Source organism: Eulemur rufifrons, chromosome 3 (assembly GCF_041146395.1).
Source record: "Eulemur rufifrons isolate Redbay chromosome 3, OSU_ERuf_1, whole genome shotgun sequence".
Classification (NCBI taxonomy): Eukaryota; Metazoa; Chordata; class Mammalia; order Primates; family Lemuridae; genus Eulemur; species Eulemur rufifrons.
The window spans coordinates 22,581,835-22,606,794 of NC_090985.1; the positions used below are offsets into that span (position 1 = coordinate 22,581,835).

At 38.1% G+C, this 24,960-nt stretch overlaps 1 protein-coding gene across 1 annotated transcript in view; it reads left to right on the forward strand.

The window, feature by feature from the left end:
* GABRG3 (gamma-aminobutyric acid type A receptor subunit gamma3) overlaps positions 1-24,960 on the forward strand; it is a 445,447-nt gene that overhangs the window by 2,157 nt on the left and 418,330 nt on the right. Inside the window, exon 2 of the mRNA XM_069466710.1 lies at positions 2,970-3,118. Within this exon, the coding sequence (XP_069322811.1) occupies positions 2,970-3,118 (149 nt within the window). The remainder of the gene's footprint in view (positions 1-2,969; positions 3,119-24,960) is intronic.

Below are 24,960 nucleotides of genomic sequence, written 5' to 3' on the forward strand. Positions count from 1 at the left end.
GACACATGGATGAGCTCATTATACATAAAACGCACTCAGTCGCACCTGGACCCTGGTGATGCCTTGAAGATGCTTAACTGCTTTCTGAGGTTTAGGAGCTCCTTTTAAGGTTTAAAAATACGTCAGACTCTGTCTCTGTCCTTTTGGTTGAAGCGAAGGTGTGAGACATGAAAATAACGTCTGAGGGTAGAGCAGTTGTTTGACAATGACAATACATCACCAATTTATTTTTAAGCAAAAGCTAATTGCAGTGATGGTGTTTATGATCCAACAATCCAAGGAACAGAGTGCTCATGAAGATTATATATAACTCACTTAGAATTTAGAAAAATAATTTCTGTTTTATCCATGTTCTAGTGGGTCCCCTGAGGTGAGATTTGGTTCCATTAAAGCAGGGATTTTCCTGTGGGGCTGGTGGGCTGGCACCAGCAATGTGAGGCTTCCGTTTCGTTCAGCATGGGAGGAGCACGGTGCTGGCAGCGGAGAGGCCAAGAGCATCCTGGCCCCGTGCTGGCCGCTGCCCACCTAGCCTGGCTGCAGGGCTGGGGTCCCGATACACCCCCTGAAGGGGTGGGAGAGAGTGCTCCTGCTTTCCTGTTCTTGTTTTCCCTCACTCCCACCTGCCCAAAGAAGCTTACGCAATTTTAGGAAAACCCTCTCATCACCACTAGAGGGAGAATTAGGCTCATTGTAATACCTGTTATTGAAGTAGCTCAATGTAATGTTCAGAAACTAAGCCTTGTATATAAAGAATGATGGACAGGGTTAGTCAGTGTGCTCAATCTGTGTACCTGTCACCGTGGGACAATAGAAAATAACAGAGTGTGGAGCCCATGGTTTGGTTCTGTAGTGGTGGGAGAGGAGCAGAGGAGGGGGAGGAAGAGGAGGGAGGAGGAAGAGAAGGAGAAAGAGACACAGCAGAGGGAGAGAGGAAGGCACGTGGCTGAGCTGCCAGGTGTCCTGAGAATGTTGTGCCTGACTCTGCGAGGGGAGCTACCTCTCTCTCCACACTGCCCCAGATACTTTTACCGTGGAATGATTTGCCTGGTCCTGTGGGCAGTGCTTGCCTTTGAGCTATCCAAATGCTTCACCCTACTCTTTGGGTGTTCTCCCTCCCCTGCAAGATAATAAAATTAGCATTCCTGATAATACTCCTGATGACATGAAATGTTTTAGAATAACATTTAAAATTCTGTAGTATCATTTGTAAAGATTCAGCTTTGCAAAAAATGAAATACAGCATGCCCCTTATTGAATATGCATCCCAAATTTTATAAGTTCCAATTGATGGTGAATGTTTGATGTAAATAAAAATCCACAGAAATTTATAGTTTCTGTGGCTGATTTATTTAAACAATAGGTATTCAAGAAATAGAATTATAGCCTAGGAAAAATTTAAGTGGGTAAGTCATTCTTCCAGACATATGCCACATACTTATTATCCAAATCTCTTGTATGTGTATATATGTTCATCCAGGTTTCAACTATCTGACCACATCACTAGTCTATGTTATGGCTGGTTAACACTCACTGAAAGACTCATGGGTATAATATATGACATATATATACACACATACATATAAGTATATATTATTATGAAGACTTTAATGAAGTAGAAGAAATGAACTTTAAAAAGTTTACCCTTTTATTAATTTCACACTTATTATAGGTAATTTAAACAATTCTAAAAATTCACTTCAAGAAACTTGTGTCCCTGAGCACAGTGCCCTAACACGGCACTGACATTTTGGCCCCTGTCTGAGAAGCTAAACAGAAATGAGCTCATACCCAGTCAGGACAAATATACCTCAGTGCAGTTTTCTATTCTGTTTTTTGCTTTCTTCTGTGAATACAAAAGTTGTTAAGGCACACACGCTGACAGGCTAGAACGGAAAAGGTTTATTTGTTTTATGAGCTTTCTTGCCGGGGTCAATGGTCGTCCCCCCGGAAATGCTGCCCTAAGGCAGAAAGAGACCCTGTACTTTCCATGCCTAAGATAGTCTCACTTACTGAGAAAACTAGCTTGTCAAATATGTGTCAATTATAAATAAGGAAAAAAGTTTTAAAAATCCTGAAAAACTCCAGAACCCGAAAGAAAGAAAAACAGCTTGTCATCTTGAGGTCCCCGCATTCGAGTACTCCCGTCAGTGTGTGTCGCTGGGGAGGGGAGGCTGTCGTGCCGGCCCTGCACGGAACAAGCTCAGAGATACCCAAGCATTCGTGGGGCACGTTTAATAAGAAGCCAGCATGTTGAAAACGTATTAGAAAGATCTTAATTCCTAATGTCTGCATTAGCATCCTCTGCAAGAGATGAGTCCGTTTGTGTTGCCGGAGGCATGTAAAATTAGGAGTGGGCCTTCACCAGTCACCAGCCAACATCCCTGCCTCTTGCCCACCACGCGAGTGCAGGCAAAGCAGATCACCTCATGGTGTCCACATGTCTAGCTAGACCCCCGGACTCCCACCTCCAAGAGAAGCACGGAAGTCAGACTCAAAGAGTTTGAGTGAATCCACTCGGGAGAAGCTATTCTCACCTTCAGCTAAAATGAGGTCTTGGTGGTAGGATTGGAAACAACAGCACCCCCTATGATAAACTTCTGGGAGGTTTGTGCCTTGACCTGCAGAAGTTCTCAAGTTGGATCCAAGGATGGACCGCTCATTGCCTGCAGGTTCATCTTCTAGCACTGATTCATCTATTCCAGTGTCTGTAGTTTAGCTTGGACATGGAATGGTCTTCTGATATTTAATGCAAACATTATGCCATGTTCATAGCAGTAGCATTTTTCCTACTGAGTTATTCCTCAGTTATTTTTCATTTCTTTTTATATTTTAGAGGCAACATGTATGATTGGGCTGAGAATACTGGGTACTTTCTACCCATTTCAGTGGTAGTTGGATAGGACAAACTTAAGGCACATCCTGGAGCCACTGCTACAACTCATACATCACATTTTGTGCCATAACTACAGGTCCAGAAAGGTGGAAGAGGATGAATATGAAGATTCATTGTCAAATCAAAAGTGGGTCTTGGCTCCAAAATCCCAGGACACCGACGTGACTCTTATTCTCAACAAGTTGCTAAGAGAATATGATAAAAAGCTGAGGCCGGATATTGGAAGTGAGTGTTATTTGTTTTTCAAATAGAAAATGTACTATGATGATATATTTCTCAAGTTTTTATTTTTGAATAATTATAAATCCACAGAGTGTTACAAAGATAGTACAGAAAGGTCTTCTGTACTCTTCACACATTGATAACTGTAGGGAAATATCAAAACCAGGAAATTGACATTGGTACAATGTGTGTGCATGGTTCTGTGTCATTTTATCATGTATTGACTTGTGTAATGACCACTACGCTCAAGATATAGAGCTATTTCATCAACATAAAGATCCCCTCTTGCTATCCCTTTATAGTCACACCCACTTCCATCTCCCCAAATTCCTACCTTCTGTCAGTCACTGATTTGTTTTTCATTTATGTATTTTTGTCATTTTGAGACTGTTATGTACATGTGATTATTGACCTTTTGAGATTGGATTTTCTTCATTCACAAAATGATCTTGAGATCCACTCCATTTGTGTATATCAGTAGTTTGTTCTTTCCTATTCCTGAGTAACCTTTTGAGGTATGGATGTATCACAGTTTGTTTATCCATTCACCTCTTGAGAAACATTTTTATTGTTTCTAGTTTTTGTCTATTACAAGTAAGATGACTGTGCACATTTGTATACAGGTTTTTATGTGGGCATAAAATTTTATTCTGTGGAACAAATGCTCAGGAGTATGATTGCTGGGTTGTATGATGGGTGTATTTTTAGTTGTTCAGGACCTTTTCAAATTTTTTTCCAAAGTGGCTATTACATTTTTTTATTTCCACCAGTAACATTTGAGAGATCCAGTTTCTCTGTGTCCTCACCAGCAATTGGTATTGTCACTATTTTTTATTTTAGCTGCTCTAATAGATATACATTTAATAGGTTGATATTTCATTGTGGTCTTCATTTGCATTTTCCTAATTGTTAGTGATATTGAACTCTTTTTTTTTTTCTTTTTTTTTTTTTTGAGACAGAGTCTCACTCTGTTGCCCAGGCTAGAGTGAGTGCCGTGGCGTCAGCCTAGCTCACAGCAACCTCAAACTCCTGAGCTCAAGTGATCCTACTGCCTCAGCCTCCCGGGTAGCTGGGACTACAGGCATGCACCACCATGCCCGGCTAATTTTTTCTATATATATTTTTAGCTGTCCATATAATTTCTTTCTATTTTTAGTAGAGATGGGGTCTCGCTCTTGCTCAGGCTGGTCTCGAACTCCTGAGCTCAAACGATCCGCCCACCTCAGCCTCCCAGAGTGCTAGGATTACAGGCGTGAGCCACCGCGCCCGGCCGTGATATTGAACTCTTTTTATGCGCTTATTTGCCATAAGTATGTCCTCTGTATTGAAATGTCTCTTCATGTTATTTGCTCTTTTAAAAATTGAATTTTTTTGTTTTATTTTATTATTTTACTGTTGAGTATTGAAGGTTCCCTATATATTCTAGATATGACTCCTTTGTCAAATCTGTAGCTTGTCATTTTATCCTCTTAACAGGATCTTTCACAGAGTAAAAGTTCTTAATATTGATGAAATCCAATTTATTGATTTTTCTTTTAGGGGCCATGTTTTTGAAGTAATGTCTAAGAATTCTTCATGAAACCCTAGTTCCTGAAGATTTTCTCCCTTGTTTTCTCCTGGAAGTTTTAAAATTTTATGCTGTACATTTTAATTCATTACCTGTTTTAAGTTAATTTTTATATAAAATCAAAGTGTGATTTTTAGATCTAATTTCTTCCCCCACCCTCGGAGGATACCCAATTGCTGCAGCAGCGTTTGTTGAAAAGACTATCTTTCCTCGACTCAGTTGCTTTTAAGCAGTTGTCAAAAATCAGTTGGCTTAACTAGTGTAGGCTATTTCTGGTTCTCTATTTTGTTCTGTTTATCTATGTGTCTGTCATTCTGTCAATACCCACAGTTTTGATTACTGTAGCTATATTAGTCCTGAAATTGGGCAGAGTAATTCAACTTCTTTATTCCTCTTTTTAAATGTTATCTTAACTTCTTATAGTTCATTTGCTTTTCCCTATATGTTTTGGAATAATCTTGTCTGTATCCATAAAAAAATCTTGCTGAGATTTTGCTGGGAATTGTGTTAAGTCTTTACATCAATTTGGAAAAAATTGACATCTTTACTATGTTAGTTCTTCCAATCTGTGAACATAATATGTCTCTCTGTTATTGAGATCTCCTTTAATTTATTTTCTTTTTTCTTTTCTTTTCTTTTCTTTTTTTTTTTTTTTTTTGAAACAAGGTCTTACTCTGTTGCCCAGGCTGGAGTGTAGTGGCACAATCATAGCTCACTGTAACCTTGAACTCCTGGGGTCAAGTGATCCTCCTCTTTCCGCCTCCTGAGTAGCTAGGAGGTACTACAGGTGCATGCCACCACACCCAGCTAATGTTTTTTATTTATTGCAGACACCGGGTCTTTCTGTGTTGCCCTGGCTGGTCTTGAATTTCTGGCCTCAAGCGATCTTCCCGCCTTGAACTCCTAAAGTGCTGGGATTACAGGCATGAGCCACCATACCTGGCCTCCTTTAATTTCTTATATAAATGGCTTATAGTTTTCAGTATACAAGTCCTGAATATATTTTGCTAGATTTATTTTAAGCAATAAGTATTTTTTTTTTTTTGAGCAAGTGTAAATGGTACTTCGTTTTCAGATTTTGTTTTTCCTGTGTTCATAACTGGTATGCAGAAATACAGTTAAGTTTTGTATGTTGACAGTGTGGCTTCTGATTTGTTGAACTCACTTATTAGTTTTTGTAGCCTTTTTTTTTTCTAATAGGTTCCTTGTGATTTTCTGTGTACAACAACCATCAAGTCTTCTGCCAATAGGGAGAGTTTTGTTTCTTGCTTTCTGGTCTGTATGTCTTTTATTTCCTTTTCTGGCCTACTATACTGGCTAGAACTTTCAGCACTATGTTGAATAGCAGTGGTGTGAGTGGACATCCTTGTCTTGTTCTAGATCTTAGGGGAAAAGCACTCAGACTTTCACCATTAAGTATGATGTTAGCTGGTGGTATTGTGTATATGCTCTTTGTCCAGTTAAGAAACTTCCTTCTAGTCCTAGTTTTCTGAGACTTCTTTTTTTAATCATGAATGGGCATGAATTTTGCCAAATACTTTCACTGCATCAATTGATAATGATCATGTGATTTTTTTCTTTGGCTCATTAATATGGTGGATTACATTAATTGATTTTCAAATATCGAATTAGCATTGCATCCCTGCAATGAATCCCACTTAGTCATAGTGTTTAGTAATACTCATTTTAAAAAACTCTTTTTATATGTTGCTGAATTGTATTAGCTAATATTTTGTTAGGGATCTTTGCCTGTCTATTCTTGAGGGACTCTTTTTTCTGCCTTAGGTAATATCAGCTTCAAAATGGGTTGGAAAGTATCCACAGTTTCTGTTTTCTGGAATCGATTGTGTAAGAGTTTAATTCTTCTTTAAGTGCTTGACAGAATTCTCTGGTGATACCCTCTGTTCCAGGAGATTTCTTTCTTGGGATTTTTAAATTACAAAATCATCTCCTTTATAGGCATAAGTTTATTCAAAGTTATCAATTTTATATTAGGTAAGTTGTGGTAGTTTTTTTCAAGACATTGGTCCATTTCCTTTAAGCTGTCAAACTTAGGTGTGCAGAATTTCTCCTGCTATTCCCTTATGATCTTTTTAACGTCTTCAGGGCCTGTTTCATTTCTGATACTGGTAGCTTGGGGCATCTTCCTTTTTCTTTATCAGTCTTGCTAGAGGTTTATTACACTGACCTTTTTAAAGAACCAACTTTTTGTGTCTTTACTTTTCTCTCGTTTTTCTGTTTCCAATTTTATCAAACTTTGTTTTCATCTTTATTTTTTCCTTTCTTCTGCTTGCTTTGGGTTTCTTTTGGTCTTTTTCTTAAAGTGTAACTTAAATTCTTGGGTTGAGGCTATTCTTTTCTTGCTTAAGCGTTTAGTGCTACAAATTGCCCTCTCTATACTGCTTTAACTTCATCCCACAAATTTTGATATGTTGCATTTTCATTTTGATTCAATTCAATGTGTTTTTTTTTAAATTTCCCTTGAGATTTTTTTAACCTGTGGATTATTTAGAAGTGTGTCTTTAGTTTCCAGGTGTTTGGAAATGTTCTTGTTATCTGTTACTGATTGCTGGTTTGATCCCATTGTGATCAGAGAACATACTCTGTGTAAATTTAATTCTTTTAAATTTGTTAATGTTTGATTTGTGGCCCAGGATATGGTCTGTCTTGGCAAAGGTTCCATGGGCACTTGAAAATAATGTGTATTCTGATGTTGGTGGGTGGGATGAGTCCTATTGTTAGTGTTGTTGAGTTCTATAGTCTTGCTTTTTTGTTGTCTAGTTTTCTATCAGTTGTTTGGATAGATTAATAATTGACAGATTAAAAAAACAGATTCTGATCCAAAACAAGGGTGGTGTGTTTGGCCAGGAGAGAAGTGGTGCATACAATGCTGTGCCGGCCCCTGCTGTCTTCGGGGTGATGATGGTAAGAGGACAGGGGACTGCAGCAGGCACCGTGGCCTTGCCTTGCTCCTTCTTCTCCGTGGGGTTCCATTACATTTAGAGCCTGGCCACTTGCCAGCCCTCACCACTGCCCCAGCCACACTGTCCCTCCATCTTTCCAAGCCCAGGACTCCAATTTATCTAGGTCCTAGGGAGGACCTAGAACAACACAAGTTTCAATAGCCATAGAATTTAAAAATCCTTGTGGTACAGTGTGGGCAGAGCTTAAAGATGTATGTCCAGCACAGTGTTGAAGTCATATCATCTTTCTGTGCCTCAGTTGCCTCTTCAATTCAAGGAAGAAGAGGGACCAATTTACTTTTTAACTTCCTTCCAGCTTTAAAATGCTTATTCAGTGAGTGATAAATCTAAATTACTATTGCACGAGGTTCAGAAATTCAGTTGTCACCACAGTTTTTCCATCATAATTATATAAAAAACTCTATCTAGGGTTAAGAGTGTGCAGAAATTCTGCAATTCTGCATTTATATGGAAAGAGATGATTTGCAAAATGTTACACTGCTCGACTTTAGAGCAAAGATACACAAGACTTGCACCTAGCCCTGTTGGACAAGCTTAGTTCAGCTGGTACTTTGCTTTTCCTGTGTTAGACCACAGTGAAGCACCTTCCTTCTCTGATACCATTTGCACCACATTCATCCTCTGAGGTGGAAGATTGGACCTGGGTAGAAAGTGGATAAGATTGGCTTCCAACGTAGATCTCTCTGACTCTGTAGCAAGATCATTTAGCTGTTGCGCCATTTATTGAAAACTCAAGGCAAGCGTATTAACAAACATGACTCTCACCCACCACACACAATGCTACCCTTGGAAGGGGATATACTTATGTTCTCTCATGTACAACAGGTGAGCAGAATTCACAATTCTGAAGGTTTTATTTTTCCGTTGTGTGCATAAGGAATCGTGAATTTCCCAAATAAAATAGCATACATATACACTAAGAACAAGTGTGTCTTTTAAAGCAGCAGTCCCCAACCTTTTTGGCACCAGGGACTGGTTTCATGGAAAACAGTTTTTCCATGGACCAGGGAGTGGGCGGGGAATGGTTTTGGAACGATTCAAGTGCACTACATTTATTGTGCAGTCAAACCTCCCTGCTAATGATAATCTGTATTTGCATCTGCTCCCCAGTGCTAGCATCACTGCCTCAGCTCCACCTCAGATCATCAGGCATTAGACGCTCATAAGGAGCTCACAACCTAGATTCCTCCCATGCGCAGTTTACAGTAGGGTTCGTGCTCCTATGAGAATGTAATGCTGCCGCTGATCTGACAGGAGGCGGAGCTTATGCCATGATGCGTGCTATGGAGAGTGGCTGTAAATACAGATGAAGCTTCGTTTGCTCGCCCACCACCCACCTCCTGCTGTGCAGCTGGTTCCTAACAGGCCATGGACCAGTACAGGTCCACGGCCCAGATGTTGGGGACTACAGTTCTAAAGCATCTTGTCATGTGGTCCTCATAAGTCAGTATCACATATGAGAAGAACTCTGCTTTTTGAGTGAAAGAGATTTTTAAAAAACCAATGAAATATAAAACCATACGCAGGATGTTCCTCTTTGGCTTCATGAGTTTAAAGCTCCCCCAGGAACATTGTCATGGTACTTGGAGCAGGAAAGGGGCCTAACAAAAGTCCCAGCGATCACTGGGAAATCTTAAGATATGTCTTCCTGTCTCATTTAAGTGCTAAATAATGTCTCATTGGCAGAATCCAGCAATTTGCAGACATCCAGTCAGGGAAGAGGGGAACTGCCCAAGGTTAGCTCTCTTGCTAAAAGATACTGAATCAGACACCATTTTCTTTCAAGGCTCAGAAGACCTCTGCTTTAAAGGAGAATTTTCTATAAACATCTGAATTCCTTTTCTTTCTCAAGACTTTTTTCAAATCTAGCCTCTTTCATTTGCTGTAACTATTATATCATGCCTCCTCATCAAGGTACAGTGACCTTATATTTACATAATGTGCTGTTCATGGATTTACCATTGGTTTATTGGAATTGCCATTTTATTGCTCACCTCCCTGACCCCTCCCTCCCTCCCTTGGTCAGTCCACCAGTGTGTGCTGAGCATCCGTTCCACACCAAGCCCACCTGGGCCCTTCTGCTGGTGAGGGAAAGAGAAGAGGGTCTCCAAATAGCACTTAGGAGGGATATGGGTAATCCCACGTTCAGCTTAAATTAAGCCTGTTTAATCTGAAGCTCTTGAAAATTCCACTTTGCTTCTAGATAAAGTGCCAGCCCCTTAAAAATGACTTAAAGAGGCAAGCCATTAACTGCCCCAGGCCTGCTTCTCCGCTTTCATTTTCTGACTGTGAATCACGTGTTCTAGACTTCAGGGACACTAGCTCCTGTTTTCCTCACTGGACCCTTGATTTTGCTGTTGTCTTAGCCCCTTTCTCCCACTTCTGTGTTGAGCTCACCCTTCTGCAAGCCTTGAGGTCCTCCCTACAAGAAGCCTTCCGTTATGACCTGTGCCTGCCTCACCTCCCCGCTGGGGTGGATGAGTTACTTCTAGCATCAGTTTTTTAATCTTTAAAGTAGGGACAATAAATAATTCTGAAGGCCTGTCTGGAGGATGACATGATGTGGTGTGACCACGAAGCAGTTTCTACAGCATTCTTGTATACTTTCCACAATTTGCAGCTGAGAGTTGGTCTTTTCTTTTTTCTAGGGCACAGTTCCCAATTCCTAACTATAGAGGCTTCCATGTACATTGGCATCTCCCAACATATGTAGTCCAACTGCAGCACAAAGATCCAACATCAGGACATAACTCCTCTCATCACAGTTATTTTTAACAACAAATAGATGGAATTGAACAGACTCATTTATGTTGTGTGGAAGTAACATATCTGCATGGAATCCTCTAATTAGTTTTTATAATACAAATTGTGATTATTATGTTTTAAAAATACTGACTGCTCTCCCAGCTATTATTTCTCCTCAGCTAATTTCTAAATTACGGATGTATCTGTTTTAGTTCCCCTTCTTTAACTATCCATCATTTTAAGTAATGCTTCAGCCGGGTCCTTAACTATAATAGTTCAGGGTTATGCAGGGTGTCATTTATCTCCGGAACAGATCTTGTCATGTGAGCTGGGAGAGGATGGAGGAGGATAAACCTTTTAACAAGAAAATTGTGAAAAGGAAGGGAAATAGCCTAGGTGAATTTCTCTCCCTTCAGGGTTTCCAGAAATTTGAACCACTCTCCTGAGAAGAGATTATTGGAGAATCCAAATTCCCTCCCCGTTATCTGGGCAATGTATGCCAAATACGATCATGTTGGGAAAATAAGAAACTACACATTGGCTTTTCAAGGTGAATGGACACGCTGTGAAGATGTAGGAAATGCATAGCAATGACCAATGGGTTCATTTAATTCAGGTAAAATATCTGCCTGATCTTCTCTTGTTGGTGTCCGTGGCTGGAGGGCTTAATTGTCTATTCCTCTTCTTCAGGTGTTTGCATATTAAACTTCTTTTCTGGGCTTTTCTGAAGAGTATTTTCCCAGTTTAGTTAAAACTTCTGCTAAATGTGGAATGGAGAGTATCTGGCCTGAGAGGCAGCTGGCTGCATGGGGGAGGAGGTGACGAATGTTGTTCTCATCACCCACGGCAGGAGACAGGGGCCCGCCTCCTTCGCGGCTGGGGGTGCCCACGCACACCACTTGTGTGGAGCACTGAAGGGAGATGCCACCAGGGGCTCCTTTTCTTCAGGCTTTTCAGGACTGGACATAACACCTGGGCACTGACTCAGGGAATGCTGAGGTGACCTGGACAATTCTCCGCTGGGTGGTCCAGGAGAAAGGGGAAAGAGAAAATGACTAAATAGTGGGACTGTGACCCCAAATAGGTCAGGAATTAAGTTCGTTACAGGGGACATATTTTAAAAGCAATAACAAGTGGTCCCTAAAGTATGATTTTTGAACAGGTCTTTTTATGCAGCTCCTTGATATCTTTCAGCGAAGAAGTATAAGCGTAGTTGAGTTGCCATAGAACTGTAAGACGAATGCTTAGGGACTACCAGTTACAGATGTGAGGCCTCTGAGAGGACTGTAGGAGCCTGTGGGAAGCAGAGAAAGCCCCCCGCCCCGCCTCCTATTTCCGAGCTGGTCTTGGTGTCAATGGAGCACCCCTTCCATGCCCTGCTGCAGATTTTTGAAAGTTTACATTGGAACTCTCTGTTTGAGAGAATTTTGAAATGTGTGAAGGACCGTAGAAAGAATCAAATGTATTATGAGGGTATTATGATTGATAATGGATGCATACAACTGTCTCTCATCCTGATTGCTTTCCTATTTTAAGAAAAATAGGGAACACAGTGTTTGAATCCAAAGGAACAAAGTACAAATGTTGAAGTGTAGGTGCCTGTGTGTCTGATGGGGAGGGAATTGGAGGTAGACTGTGTGATGTTCCATCCATCGTGCCCTGATGGCTTTTGATCTCATTGCCCCTGGCTGGTCACTGCCTGTTGGACGACCCCTGTGACTCACTTGAGTCAAACTGGCTTTTTTTTTCTTCATGCACATGGGTAACCGTGTCAACTGCCTATGTAGTTTCAGCCTGGCTAGTCCTCATCTAAACTTCCCAGTCTGCCATGCAGACGGGTGAGTTGTCATTTTCCAGCAATTACTGTATATCCAGAAAATAATTCAAATGTATTCACTCCACTCTCGGAACAGATGTAGGAGGAGAGGAAACAGACATTCTTAATTGCTGTGCTTGAAGTAAAAGCTATTACTGTAGAGTTAGTTAACTGATTCTCTTACAAAGTTAATTCAAAAGCATAAGGGAGGTGAACACATTGTGTCAAGAAATTATACCTGTCACCTCTATGAGAAACTAATTAGGCCGCTGGGTTAAGACCTCAGCTCAACACATGTTGGCAAGTGGCCCTGCCATGCCTGTTCCTCACCATTTTGGGCAATGATCCTTCACACACACCCCTTAGCACTTGGGATTTCACCAGGACGCTCTTTTATCTAGGCAGAGTTCTGTGTGAGGAAAGGCTGCGGTAGAGCCCATCCCTGTAGTGCACAGTTCACTAAAAATGTGTGTTGGGATTTTATTTTTTATAGGGAATGTATAATGAGGTTTTAGCATATTAAGTATTTTATTTTTTCTTATATGGGATTTGGTAAATAACTCAGATGACGTGTCCCAAGGTATAATCTAGTGAGTGGACTTGATTTGAAAATGCAGTTCAGTTCATAGAATAACAAATGATGTTTCTTATGTTTATTCATTACTACTCCAAGAAGTGAGCGAAATAGCTTCACATGGATTAGAGAGTGTTTGAGTGAAAAAAGATCTGGGCTCAAATAATGAGTTCTCCCACCAGTTACCAGGAGATTTCACAAAGAGAAAGAAACCACTTCACTGGCCCATGGGTTTCTGTCTGTAAATGGGGTAGTTAAACCTGGATCCCAGCCACGCTGTGAGGATTACAGGTAATAATACCTGGCCCATCGTGAGCTAGCTGGAAGTGGCAAGTGTCTTCCTTCCCAGCCCGTACACTGTCTGGGCTCCTGTTTCAGTCTGGTGCATGAGTGCTGGGATAGAGCCCTTAGACGGCTCCATGGCATAAATGCTGTGTCTTACCTTGAGACTTCTGTTCAGCTGTCTGCATTTCATCAGTCTGCAATTAACATCTTGATCCAAAATATCTTAGTGATCCTTTTACAAAGTATTACTGTGCCCATACTGATCAGGTTGTTGTTTTACTAATTCATATTTGAAGGACAAATGTAAACGCAAAGATCATAATTTCCTAGGATATCATGGCTTGAAGCAATTCTAAAGGAAATCTAGACCAACAGGTCACAAACCTGGCATTGCATCAGAATTCCCTGTAGAGTTTTTAAAATACAGAAAGAAGTCAGGGCCTAACCTCGAAACCCACTGAATTGGAATATTTGTCATTTTTCTGTTTTCCAGTTCATTGATTTCTACTTTGATCTGTAACATTATCATTCTTCTGCTTATTTTGGGTTTAATTTACTCTTTTTGTAGTTTCTTAAGGTGGAAGCTGAGGGCATGGATTTGAGATCTTTTCTAATTTTCATCTTTAGTGTTAATTTCTTCCTAAATATAACTTTATCAGCATCCCACAGATTCTAATGTTTTTATTTCATGTAAATTCAGTAAAAAATACCTTCTGATTTTCTTTTTAATTTCTTCTTTGACCCCTGGGATATTTAGATGTGTGGGTATTCATTTTCCAAATATTTGAGGTTCTTCCAGATATCATTCTGTTATTGATTTCTAGTTTAATTACACTGTGGTCAAAGAACATGCTTTGAAAAATGTGAATCCTTTTAAATTTATTGAGACTTGTTTTATGGCACAGAATATGGTCCATCTTGGGGTACATTTGGGAAGAATGTATATTCAGCTGTTGTTAGAGTTTTTCATAAATTATACCAATTAGGTGAAGTTGGTTCATACTTTTTGTTCAAGTCTACTTGATGCATTTCTGTCTATTTCTATCAATTATTGAGAGTGGGATTTTGACATTTGTAGCAGTAACTGGCTGTGTGTATTTTTCTTTAATTCTATCAGTGTTTGAATCATGAACTTTGAAGCATTGTACCAGGGGTAAATTCATTTAGGATTTTTATGTCCACTTGAGTAATTGCCCACTTTTTGACTGTAAAATGAGTTAGCTGTTATTATTTGCTGTCAAGTCTACCTTGATATTAAAGTAGCTACTTCAGTGTTCCTTTGACTAGCGTTAGTATGGTATAGATCTTTCCATGCTTTCACTGTAAACCTATGTTTGTCATTATGTTTAAAGTGTTTCCTGTAGGCACCATATAGGTAGGTCTTGCTTTTTTTCTTTAATCCCTTCTAACAATCTCTGTGTCTAAATTGGAATCCTTAGACCATTTACATTTACTGTAACTATTGATGTAGTTAGATTTAAGTTTATGATCTTTTTATTTATATTCTACTGGTCTTCTTTGTTGTTCATTTGCCCCTCTTTTTGTGATTCTATCTTCCCTTATTTTCTTATTAGCAATAACACTTTAGTTAGTTTAGTGATTGTATTAAAGATTTATAGTACCTTATACATCTTTAACTTGTCACAGTCTATCTTCAAGTAATATTATACCATTTCACACATAGTATAAAACATTGCAACAGTATGTTTTCATCACTTCCCTCCCAAACTCTATGCTATTGTGGTCACTTGTGTTACTTAAACATATGCTGTAAACCCCACATTACATTGTTATTTTTATTTACCTAGTCTTTACCTTTTAAGGAAATACATATACATGTTTTATTTATATTTATATTTATATACACACACACACATACCTATGTCATTCCCATTTCTGGTGCTTTTATTTATTTATTTTGAGACACAGTCTCAGTCTGTTGCCCTGAGTACAGCCGTGGTGTCAGTCTAGCTCACAGCAACCTAAAATTCCTGGGCTCAAGTGATCCTCCTGCCTCAGCCTCCTGACTAACTGCGACTACAGGCGCACACCACGATGCCCAGCTAATTTTTCTATTTTTAGTAGAGACGGGGTCTCACTCTTGCTTAGGCTGGTCTCTAACTTCTGAGTTCAAGCGATCCTCTCGCCTTGGCCTCCCAGCGTGCTAGGATTACAGGTGTGAGCCACCGTAGCCGGCCTTTGGTGCTTTTCTTTAACATTGTGTAGATCCATATTTCCATGTTTTATCATATTCCTTCTGCCTAAAGGACTTCCTCTAACTTTTTAGTATGGGAATGTTGATAATGAGGTTTTTCAGCATTTGTATATCTGAAAATATTTTTATTTTGCCTTCTTTTATAACATCTTTATTGAAATATAATTCATATATCATAGAATTCATCCAATTAAAATGTACAGTCCAGTGGCTATTAGCATATTCACAATGTCATGCAATCACGATTTAAGTTTAGGACATTTTTATTACCACTAAAAGGAGAAAAGTACACATTAGTAATCGCTTCCCATTATGCTTACCTCTCCTCTTTGAGCCTTTGGTAACCGATAATCCAATTTCTTATCTATAGATTTGCCTGTTCTGAACTCTGCATATGAATAGAATCATAGAATATGTGGACTTTTGTGATTGGTTTCTCTACTGTTTTCAAGCTTCATGTATGTGATAACATGTATCAATACTTCATTTGTTTTATTCTTTTTATTGGCAAAGAATATTCTGTTGTGTGACTGTGTTTGTTTATCTCTGTATTAATTAATAATAAAAATCAATAATGAATTTTGATTGTTTTTTCTTTTGGGTATTCCGAATAATGATGCTGTGAATATATGTGTACATATTTTTAAATTTCTCTTAGATATATATGTAGGAGTGGAATTGCTAAGTGATGTATTTTTTGACCCATTGTCTATACAGAAATGTGTTGTTGTTTTCCATATATTTGTTAATTTACTAAATTTCCTTTTGTTATTGATTTCTAATATAATTCCATTGTGGTTGGAGAACACACTTTATACTATTTAGTCCTTTTAAATTTGTCAAGGCTTGTTTTATGGCTTAGCATATACTCTATCCTCTACCATGTCCTATGTACGCTTAAAAAATGTTCATTCTGGTTTTCTTGAGTGGAGTGTTCTATAGAAGTCTATTAAATCTCCTTGTTTCACAGTGTTTTAGTTAAGTCTCCTATTTCCTTGTTAATCTTCTGTCTAGTTGTTCTATTACTGAAAGTGGAGAATTGAAGTCTCCAATATTACATATTGAATTATCTGGTTCTACTTTCAATTTTGTCAGTATTTTCTTTATGTAATTTTAGGCTGAGTTGTTAGGAGCATACATATTTATATTTGTTATATTTTTCAATACACTGACCCTTTATCTTTATGAAATATTCTCTCTATCTCCAGTAGCATTCTTTATTTAAAGTGTATCTTATCTAATATTAGGATAGCTATTTCATATTTCTTATGTTTGTTGTTTGCATTATATACCTGTTTTCATCCTTTGGGTTTCAAACTTTTTGTATCTTTGAATCTAGAATGTATCTCCTAAAGACAACATGGTGTTAGATCTTATGTTTATACCCATTCCCATAATCTCTGCCCTTTGTATTTATTTAATCAATTTACCTTTAATATTATTATTAACATGGTTAGGCTTACATCTGATACTTTGCCTTTTTTCCCTATATGTGACAAGTCTTTTTTGTTCCTCTGTTTTTCTTTTACTACCTTCTTTTGAATAAAGTGGTTATTTTCCAGGACAACACTTTACTTAATGATTTTTTTGAATTCTTTTGTATTTGCAAGCCTATGACAATATACATGTTATCAAAATCTTTGATACTCTTAACAGTATCTTAGATTATACCAACTTAATTCCAATTAAATGTAGAAATTTACTCTATGTAGCTGTATTCATTCACCTGTTTTGTGCTATTATACATAGTACATCTATATATGTTATAAACCTAAACATTTTTATTATTATAATTACTTTATATAATATTATTCTTTTAAATTATATTTACTATGGCATACTTATCATTTCTGATTCTTGTCATTTCTCCCTGTGAATTAGAGTTTGCATCTAAGGTCATTATCTACTCAAATACAGCTCTGTTCCCACCTACTTCCATTGTGCTCTTATTGTCAAACATATTACTTGTCTTTTTGTTATTGTTAAATATATTATTTGTTATAGGCCCAATAATATAATTATATACATATTGTTTTATGCAATTGCTTTTTAAATTAGTTAAGAAGAAAAGAGAGAGAGGGTGTATGCAGTTATACTATCTTTTACAATTACCTACATTATTATTAGGGCTCTTTGCTTTTTTGTTCAAATTTGAATTACTATCCATGGTTACTTGCTTTCAGCCTAAAGAACTTTCTTAGTGTTTCTTATAAGGCAGGTCTGTTAGCAACAAATTCTCTCAGTTTTTATTTCTCTAGGAATCTTTATCTTACTTTTATTTTTGAAAGAGTTTTTTATGTTAATCACTTAGAATATGCAATCTCACTGTCTTCTGGCCTCCGTTGTTTTGATAATAAGTCTGTTGAGCCTCTCTTATATGTGATCTGTTGTTTTTTCTCTTACTGCTTCCAAGAGTTTCTCTTTGAGTTTCAACATTTTCACTATGTTATATCTGAGTGTGAATTTCTTTGTGTTTATCTCACTGGAGTGTGTCAAATTTCTTGGGTGTGAAGATTAGCATTTTTCATCCAGTTTGGGAAGATTTTAAACTTTATTTCTTTGAACATATTTTCTCCTCTTTCTTTAACTCCACTCCTTCCAGTATTCTCACTATGCATATGTTGGTGTGTTCAGTGATGCCACACAACTCTCTGACTCTCTTAATTTTTCTTTATTCTTTTTTCTCTCTGTTTTTCAGATTTCCTTCTCTGTATTGATTTACCCTCAAGTTTGATGATTCTTTCTTTTACCAGCTCAAAGCTACTGTTGAACATCTCCTGTGAATTTTTTGTTTTGGTTATTTTCCTTTTCCATTCTGGAGTTTCCATTTGGGTCTTCTTATCATTTCTATCTCTTTATTGATATTATCTATTTCATAAGATTTTGTTATCAGACATTCCTTTGAACCTATTTAATTTATAATGGCTCTTATGAAGTCTTTATTAGGGCCAACATCTGGGACCCTTCAAGAGTAATTTCTATTGCCTGCTTCCCTCCCCCCACCCACCGTGTTATATGCATCATAATTTCCTGTTTATTTGCATTTCTCATAATTCTTTTTAAAAACTTGGCATTTTAGGTAATATATACTGTTATAGCCATTCTGGATACTAATCCTCTATTCTTTTAGCATTTATGTGGTTTTTGTTTGCTTGTTCCTTTGTGTGTTTGGTAACTTACCTGTACTCACTCTGAGAAGTCTACTATACTCAGAGTAGGCAACTTCTGATATCTCTCTTCAGATTTTTACCCTCTATTTTTATCTTTTGCCTAGCTACCCAGTGGTTCCTCTCGCCTAGGTCAGCATAATCTACTTATTGGCCATTGGTTGTCCATAAATACCCTTAGACAGTCGGGTTTTTCTCTTTATCAATGGATGTCTGTGTGTCTTGGGAGGCTATTATCACAATTTAGGAATTTTATGTTTTCCCCATGTTCAGCTAGGCACTGGTGGCTTGGATATTTCCTCTTTATAACTCCTGAGATATTATAGCTTTAGTTATGTATAGTCTCCCAGACTACCAGCGATGCAAGTGATTTTATTTAAAGTCTAGTTTCCTTAAGAATTGCCGCTGGGTCAGAGTAATTTATTGTTCATCCAGTATTCTATCAGCAGTTATGTTTAAGCCTTTGTGGTAGTGAGGTTTCCAATCTTTATTGATGTATCTGTTTGTGGCTTGGGGAATGTTTTCAGTCTACCTTGTGTTTTTCTCTTGATTGCTCCTGAATGTAGCTTAGTGGATGTGCACCGAATTTCTGATGCCCAGGGTTGATGGTGACTCCTGGAGGGCTCTTTGTGCTTATTTTTTTTCTCTGGTTCTCTCTGTTAAAGTTCTGATTACTCTGCTGTTTTGCTTTTTGTTGCTAGTATCATAAAGCTAAGAGAAACCTCTTAATTGCTTTCCACCAAGATCTTCCTTGTTCTCAACAGCACCTTTAGGCGTGGAATTCTCCACACTTTGTTCCAAATAATGCCATCCTCCATGTGCGGAGCACTTAATGCTTATGGCATTCCTCTTGTGGATAGAATCTTTGTGACACTATGTAGTGCTGGGATCTGTGACAGCAGCCTCGTGCTCCCAGAGTGATGTCTCTGCTGTACAAGCAGGCACTGGGGAGTGGTGGTAACCCTTGATCTTGGAATTTTCTTTCCAGTATGGAACCTCCACCCTTCAAGTGAAAAAGGCGGGAGCACCTGGAATAAATCCCCCGCTATAAGTAAGGCCTTGGTGGGGATAGGGACTATCAGTCCTGTAGACCATGCCTGACTAGAATGGAATGTCTGAAAAATTGGTGTTGGGGGAGTGAGAAACACTGGTAACCTGCCCCTCCTGGGGTGAAATTGTTACCCTAGACTCAGAACCTGGAGGAGTGGGACCCTCTGCTGTCTTGGCCAAACCCACCCAGCATAAAGTGTCAGAGTAGAGTTTTTATAAAATTGGGATCTGGGAATGGGGAAGAGGGGCCATTTTGTGGCTCAAATGCCACAAACCCTCATTGTCCTCATTGTAATTTTAGAGAGTTTCTTGAATGAATGTTTCTGCATTTGCTGTATGCCCTTTAGACAATTTCTAGGGACTTTCAGTGCTTTTTTAAAAAACAACTTTCTTCAGTTAAATGGATGTTTTATTTTGGAGAGAGTCTGCTGAGCTCCTCATTCTGCTATTCTGGAAGTTCTGTCTTTTGCTTTAATTTTTAATATAGGATTGTGGGTTAACAGCCTTTTTTCCCCCTCCCTTTTCAGTACAGTTGGACCTCTATATCCATGAGTTCTGCATCCATGGATTCAGCAAACTCCAGATCAAAAATATTTGGGGGAAAAACAATAAAATATAATACAACAATAAGAAATAATACAAATGAAAAAAGCAATAGAGTATAACTATATAGCATTTACATTGTATTAGGTATCATAAGTAATCTAGAGGTGATTTAAAGTATCTGGGAGGATGTGAATAGGTTATATGCAAATACTATGCCATTTTATATTAGAGAATGGAGCATCTGTGGATATTGGTGTATGCAGGGGATCCTGGAACCAATCCCCTGTGGATAACGAGGGACAATTGTGCTTTAAAGATATTGCTCCATTGTCTTTTCACTTGCATTGTTTCTGATGCGGAATATGCTGTCACACTTAGGGTTGTCTCATATTTCATGTGTTTCGTTCCCTGTGAATTCTGTCTCTTTATTACTGAATTTGAGCAATTTGGTTATGATGTGCCTTGAGGTGGTATTTTTGGTATTTCTCATACTTGGGTTTGAGTTGCTTGGATTTGTGGGTTTATACTTTTCATTAAATTTTGAAAATTTTAGTCATGATTTCTTCAAATATGTATTTTTCTGGTTCCTCCATATCTCTCTTCAAGGATTCTGATTACATATACTTTAGGGTGCTTAAAGTTGTTCTACAGCTTATTGATGTTCTTTCCATTAAAATTTTTTTTTTATTTCATTTTAGGGAGTTTCTATTGCTATATCTTCATGTTCACTGTTCCTTTCTACTGCCATGTCTAAACTACCATTAATCTTTTCTGGTGTATTTTTCATCCCACATACCTTAGTCTTTATCTTTAGAAGTTTGATTTAGATCTTGTCTATATCTTTCATGTCTCTACTTAACTTTTGAACATCCCTGTTTTTTTTTTTTAACACATGGAATATGGTTAATAACCATCTTAATATACTTGCTTTTAATTCTAATATCTGTACCAGTCCTGTTTTAGTTATCTAATTCTAAGCATTTGTGTCAGTTTGGGTCAATTTTGATTGATTAATTAATTATTTTCTTCATCATAGATTGTGTTTTTCCAGATTTTTGCATGTCTGCTAATCTTTGCTGATATTTCACACATTATGAATTTTGCTTTGTTGACTGCCTGATATTTTGATATTCCAATAGATATTTTTGAGTGTCATTCTGAGGTATAGTTAAGTTACTTGGAAGCAATTTGATCCTTTGAATCTTGCCTTTAAGATTTGCTAGGCAGTTCTGGAGAAGGGCTCTAGAAGACTCCAGGGCTAATTATTCCTGACTACTAAGTCAAGATTTTCCTGAATATTCTACCCAAAGCCTTATGAATTTTTTTTTTATTTTCACTCTGCCTTTTGGGAACAGTGCTTGTTCCCAGTCATATGGAAACACTGGAAAACATTCTCTAATCCTTGTGGATGGTTCTTTCACTGGTTTTAGATAGTCTTCTCACACACATGCACGGATTGCCCAAGTGGGGACCTCTTCAGGTCTCCATGGTTCTCTCTGTTCAGCTCTTCCTTCTTCTGGGTTGTGCTTTATGAACTCTCTTTGTCTTGGTCTGCTTAGACCTTCAGTTTCATCTCCTGAACTCAGGGAATTAGCTGAGCTCTGTCTGTGGCTTGCCATGGGCCTAGAAGCTCATTCAAGACAGTAAGTTGGGGCAACTGTAGGGCTAACTTTGCTTGTTTCCACCCTCAGTGACCATTGTCCTTTATTGCTGATATCCTGTGTCTTGAGAACCATTGCTTCATTTTGTTGATTTTTTATTGTTTTGAGTGAGAAAGTAAATCCAGTTCCTGTTACTTCATGTTGTAGGGAGTGGAAGTGTTCATCCACTTGGCTGAGTTTGATATCGCAAGCCTATTACTTCTCTGCAGGCTGACATTTGTGGACCTTTAATTTCTGCTAGATACTTAATCTGAGGAATGACTGCTTATATTGATAGTAGTATGAAGACTTATCTGCTTTCTTTAAGCCACATTCTTCCTGGGATACTCCTTATTAAGTCATGTTTGTGACAAGACAAGGGCTTGCAATTGTTGGTAGGATAAACACATACTGTTAATAGTTTTATATTCACCACTTGATGTGGCCTAACTGGTTTCTACTCAGTTGTGGAAATCATGGAAGAGGCGAGGTCATGTGACCATGCCCTGCTGGTCTGTTTTCTCCAAGGCAAGTCTGAATCTTGATGAGTCAGCTGACCACTGGCTCACTTAGGAACAGAGGCAAGAAGGGGATTGCTCTCAAGGAGAGGTGCCCATACTCACTCAGTCTTTCGAGATTTGGGGGCAAAGGATACTGTTTAGGGACTATTTGGTTGTTTTTACCTAGTGACAGACATTGTGTAGTAACTATTGTGTCTAGAGGGTTATATAATTTTACTCTGATTACATAGGAAACCATTTTTACCTAAGTAAGCCGTAAAAAAGCTTCAGTGCTTAAGATATTCCCACCAGTAAACTCAACCTTCTACCAACAACAAACATGTTTTAAAAATGCAGTTGACACTTGAACAATGCAGGTTTGAACTGCACAGGTCCACTTACATGTAGATTTTTTTTCAACCAAAGCAGATTGAAAATACAGTATGTGTGGGTTGTGAAACCCATGTATACAGAGGGCTGATTTTTAATATACTTGGGTTCTGCAGGGTTAACTACAAGATTTGAGTATGTACAGATTTTGGTATACTCTTGGGTTCTGGAACCAAGCCCATGTATACAGAGGGACAACTGCAATCAGTATTTTACCCAAATATTTAAACCCTTCCAGCATTATGTCACTCAGACTATAACAGTGATACAATTTGTTGAGGGCTACTGCCTGAATTCATATTTTGAGGACACACAATAGTGTTTTGTCACGGTTCACTGGCCCACAGGGGAACTTTCAAATGTTGTCCAGGGCAGCACCAATTCAGGGCCTGAACCATCCACTCTTCCCTGGCATCAGGCCAGTCTTCAGGGACAGCACTTCCTCTGTAAGCATATCATTCTTATTTCAGAAACATTTTTAGAAGTCTTAGCAGCAGAATCATGGCTGTATTTTGTTTAAAGTATTTACCATTTTCCCTCAACATTGAAATAATTAAATATCTTAATGAAGAAATTTGATTTGAGTGCAACATTTCGTGATTTCTCTTTATTTTTTTTATTTTTAAATTAAAAAGATATCCACTGTAAAAAAAAAACAGGATGCATGGAATAGTATAAAAAATTGGAAATAAAACAATGAATTTTCCTACCCAGAAGCTATCATGTGTGAATATTTTTACATATTTCCTTCAAGCTTCTATTAAATTTTTAAATATAATGAAGTTACAGAATTAATTATTCTTTTTTCCCATAACATTGTATCATTGATATTCAAGTGTTAGGAAATATTTTTAAAACTGTAATTTGATGGTTTTATGTTTCCCTGTTGTTGGACATTTATTTGGATTTAAAATTTTCATTAGAATAGATGACATCAATTTGTCAATTTTTTTATCCACATTTGACATTTGTATTAGTTACCTATTAGTGTAAAATAAAGCACCACAAGATTCAGGGGCCCACGACTGGTGATTATGCAGATTGGCATTGTGGGCAGGAGGCAGCTGGGATGGGCACACCTGATATGTTATGGTGAGCTGGAGGGTCAGCTAAGGGATGCAGGGTATTTAGTGACCACATGGCTTCCTCCGAGCCTTGGATGGGATGATTAGAATGGCCAGAATCACTGGGCCTCTGTCTCCATGAGATCAGTCTCTTCGCATGTCTCTCTTCCTCAGGGTGACCAGTTGGGGGCTGTTTATACAGTAGCAGTTGGAATTCAGATGAGACCAGACAGCCTTGTTCGGAAGTCACTCAACGTCACTTCTCTATACTCTGCTAATCAATACAAGCCACCAGGCTAACAAAGATCAGGAAGATTCTACACTTGGTGGTAGAGTTTGTGGCCAGTTTCAATCTACCACGACAGATTTTTCTCTAATTTGGATTTGTGGAAGTGGAACCACTTGGCCAGAGGGTGCAAACTTTCCATAAAAGGTCACTTGATATGTATGTACCTCTGCCAATGGGGCGTCAGAGTGACCATCTCAAAAACTTACCAGCATTTTTCCAGTTCTAGATCAAAGCCTTGAGTATAATGAACAAGAGAAAGTATGAATGTGGATAACATTATCTGGTATCCTAAGGAGTTATTGACTCTTATCTGGACCAGTCTTTGTGGCCTTTATCTAGATGCATATGTTCTAAAAGCAAAAGCCTGGAAAAAGTTTATTCAATAAATCTTAAGCAAAGTCCATCTTCTCTTTCTAGAGAGTGATATAAGCTGTTAATAAGCATATCACAGCTACTTTTACATGTGACTCTGGTATGAATTGAAATTAACCTCCAATGTTCCCAGCATATGGGTCATTTAAAATTAATTCAGCCAAGTAATTGTATTTTAAGTACACTAAAACAGTAACAGAAAAAATTCACATCCAGAATAAGTGTTGAAAATATATAGTATGTATCAACCTACTCAAATACATTAGAACAGTCACTAAATATTGAGCATTAGTGTATGCTGTTATTTTAGAAGGTTGGAAATGAATCAAATGGCTAAAAACAGTGACTAACTCTTAACAGTTTTATATTCTGAATATTAGGATGGCACCTTCAGGTGTCTATTTCTTATCACTCATATTGTGTACATGCTCTTAATTTTCATTCCAGAAATATGAAGAAGAGTTCTTTTTCCAAATATAGATGGGCTAGGAATCTTTTGGCTGATAATCACTCAGAGATGCAGTTAAGAGTGGAATCTAGAGTACTCTGCTGTGCGAGAAGTTGGCAGGCCTGTATGGCCTTTGTAAGTAAAACTAATTAATCTGGCTGTTTTCTTAAAATTTCATATTGCTTGCATAAAC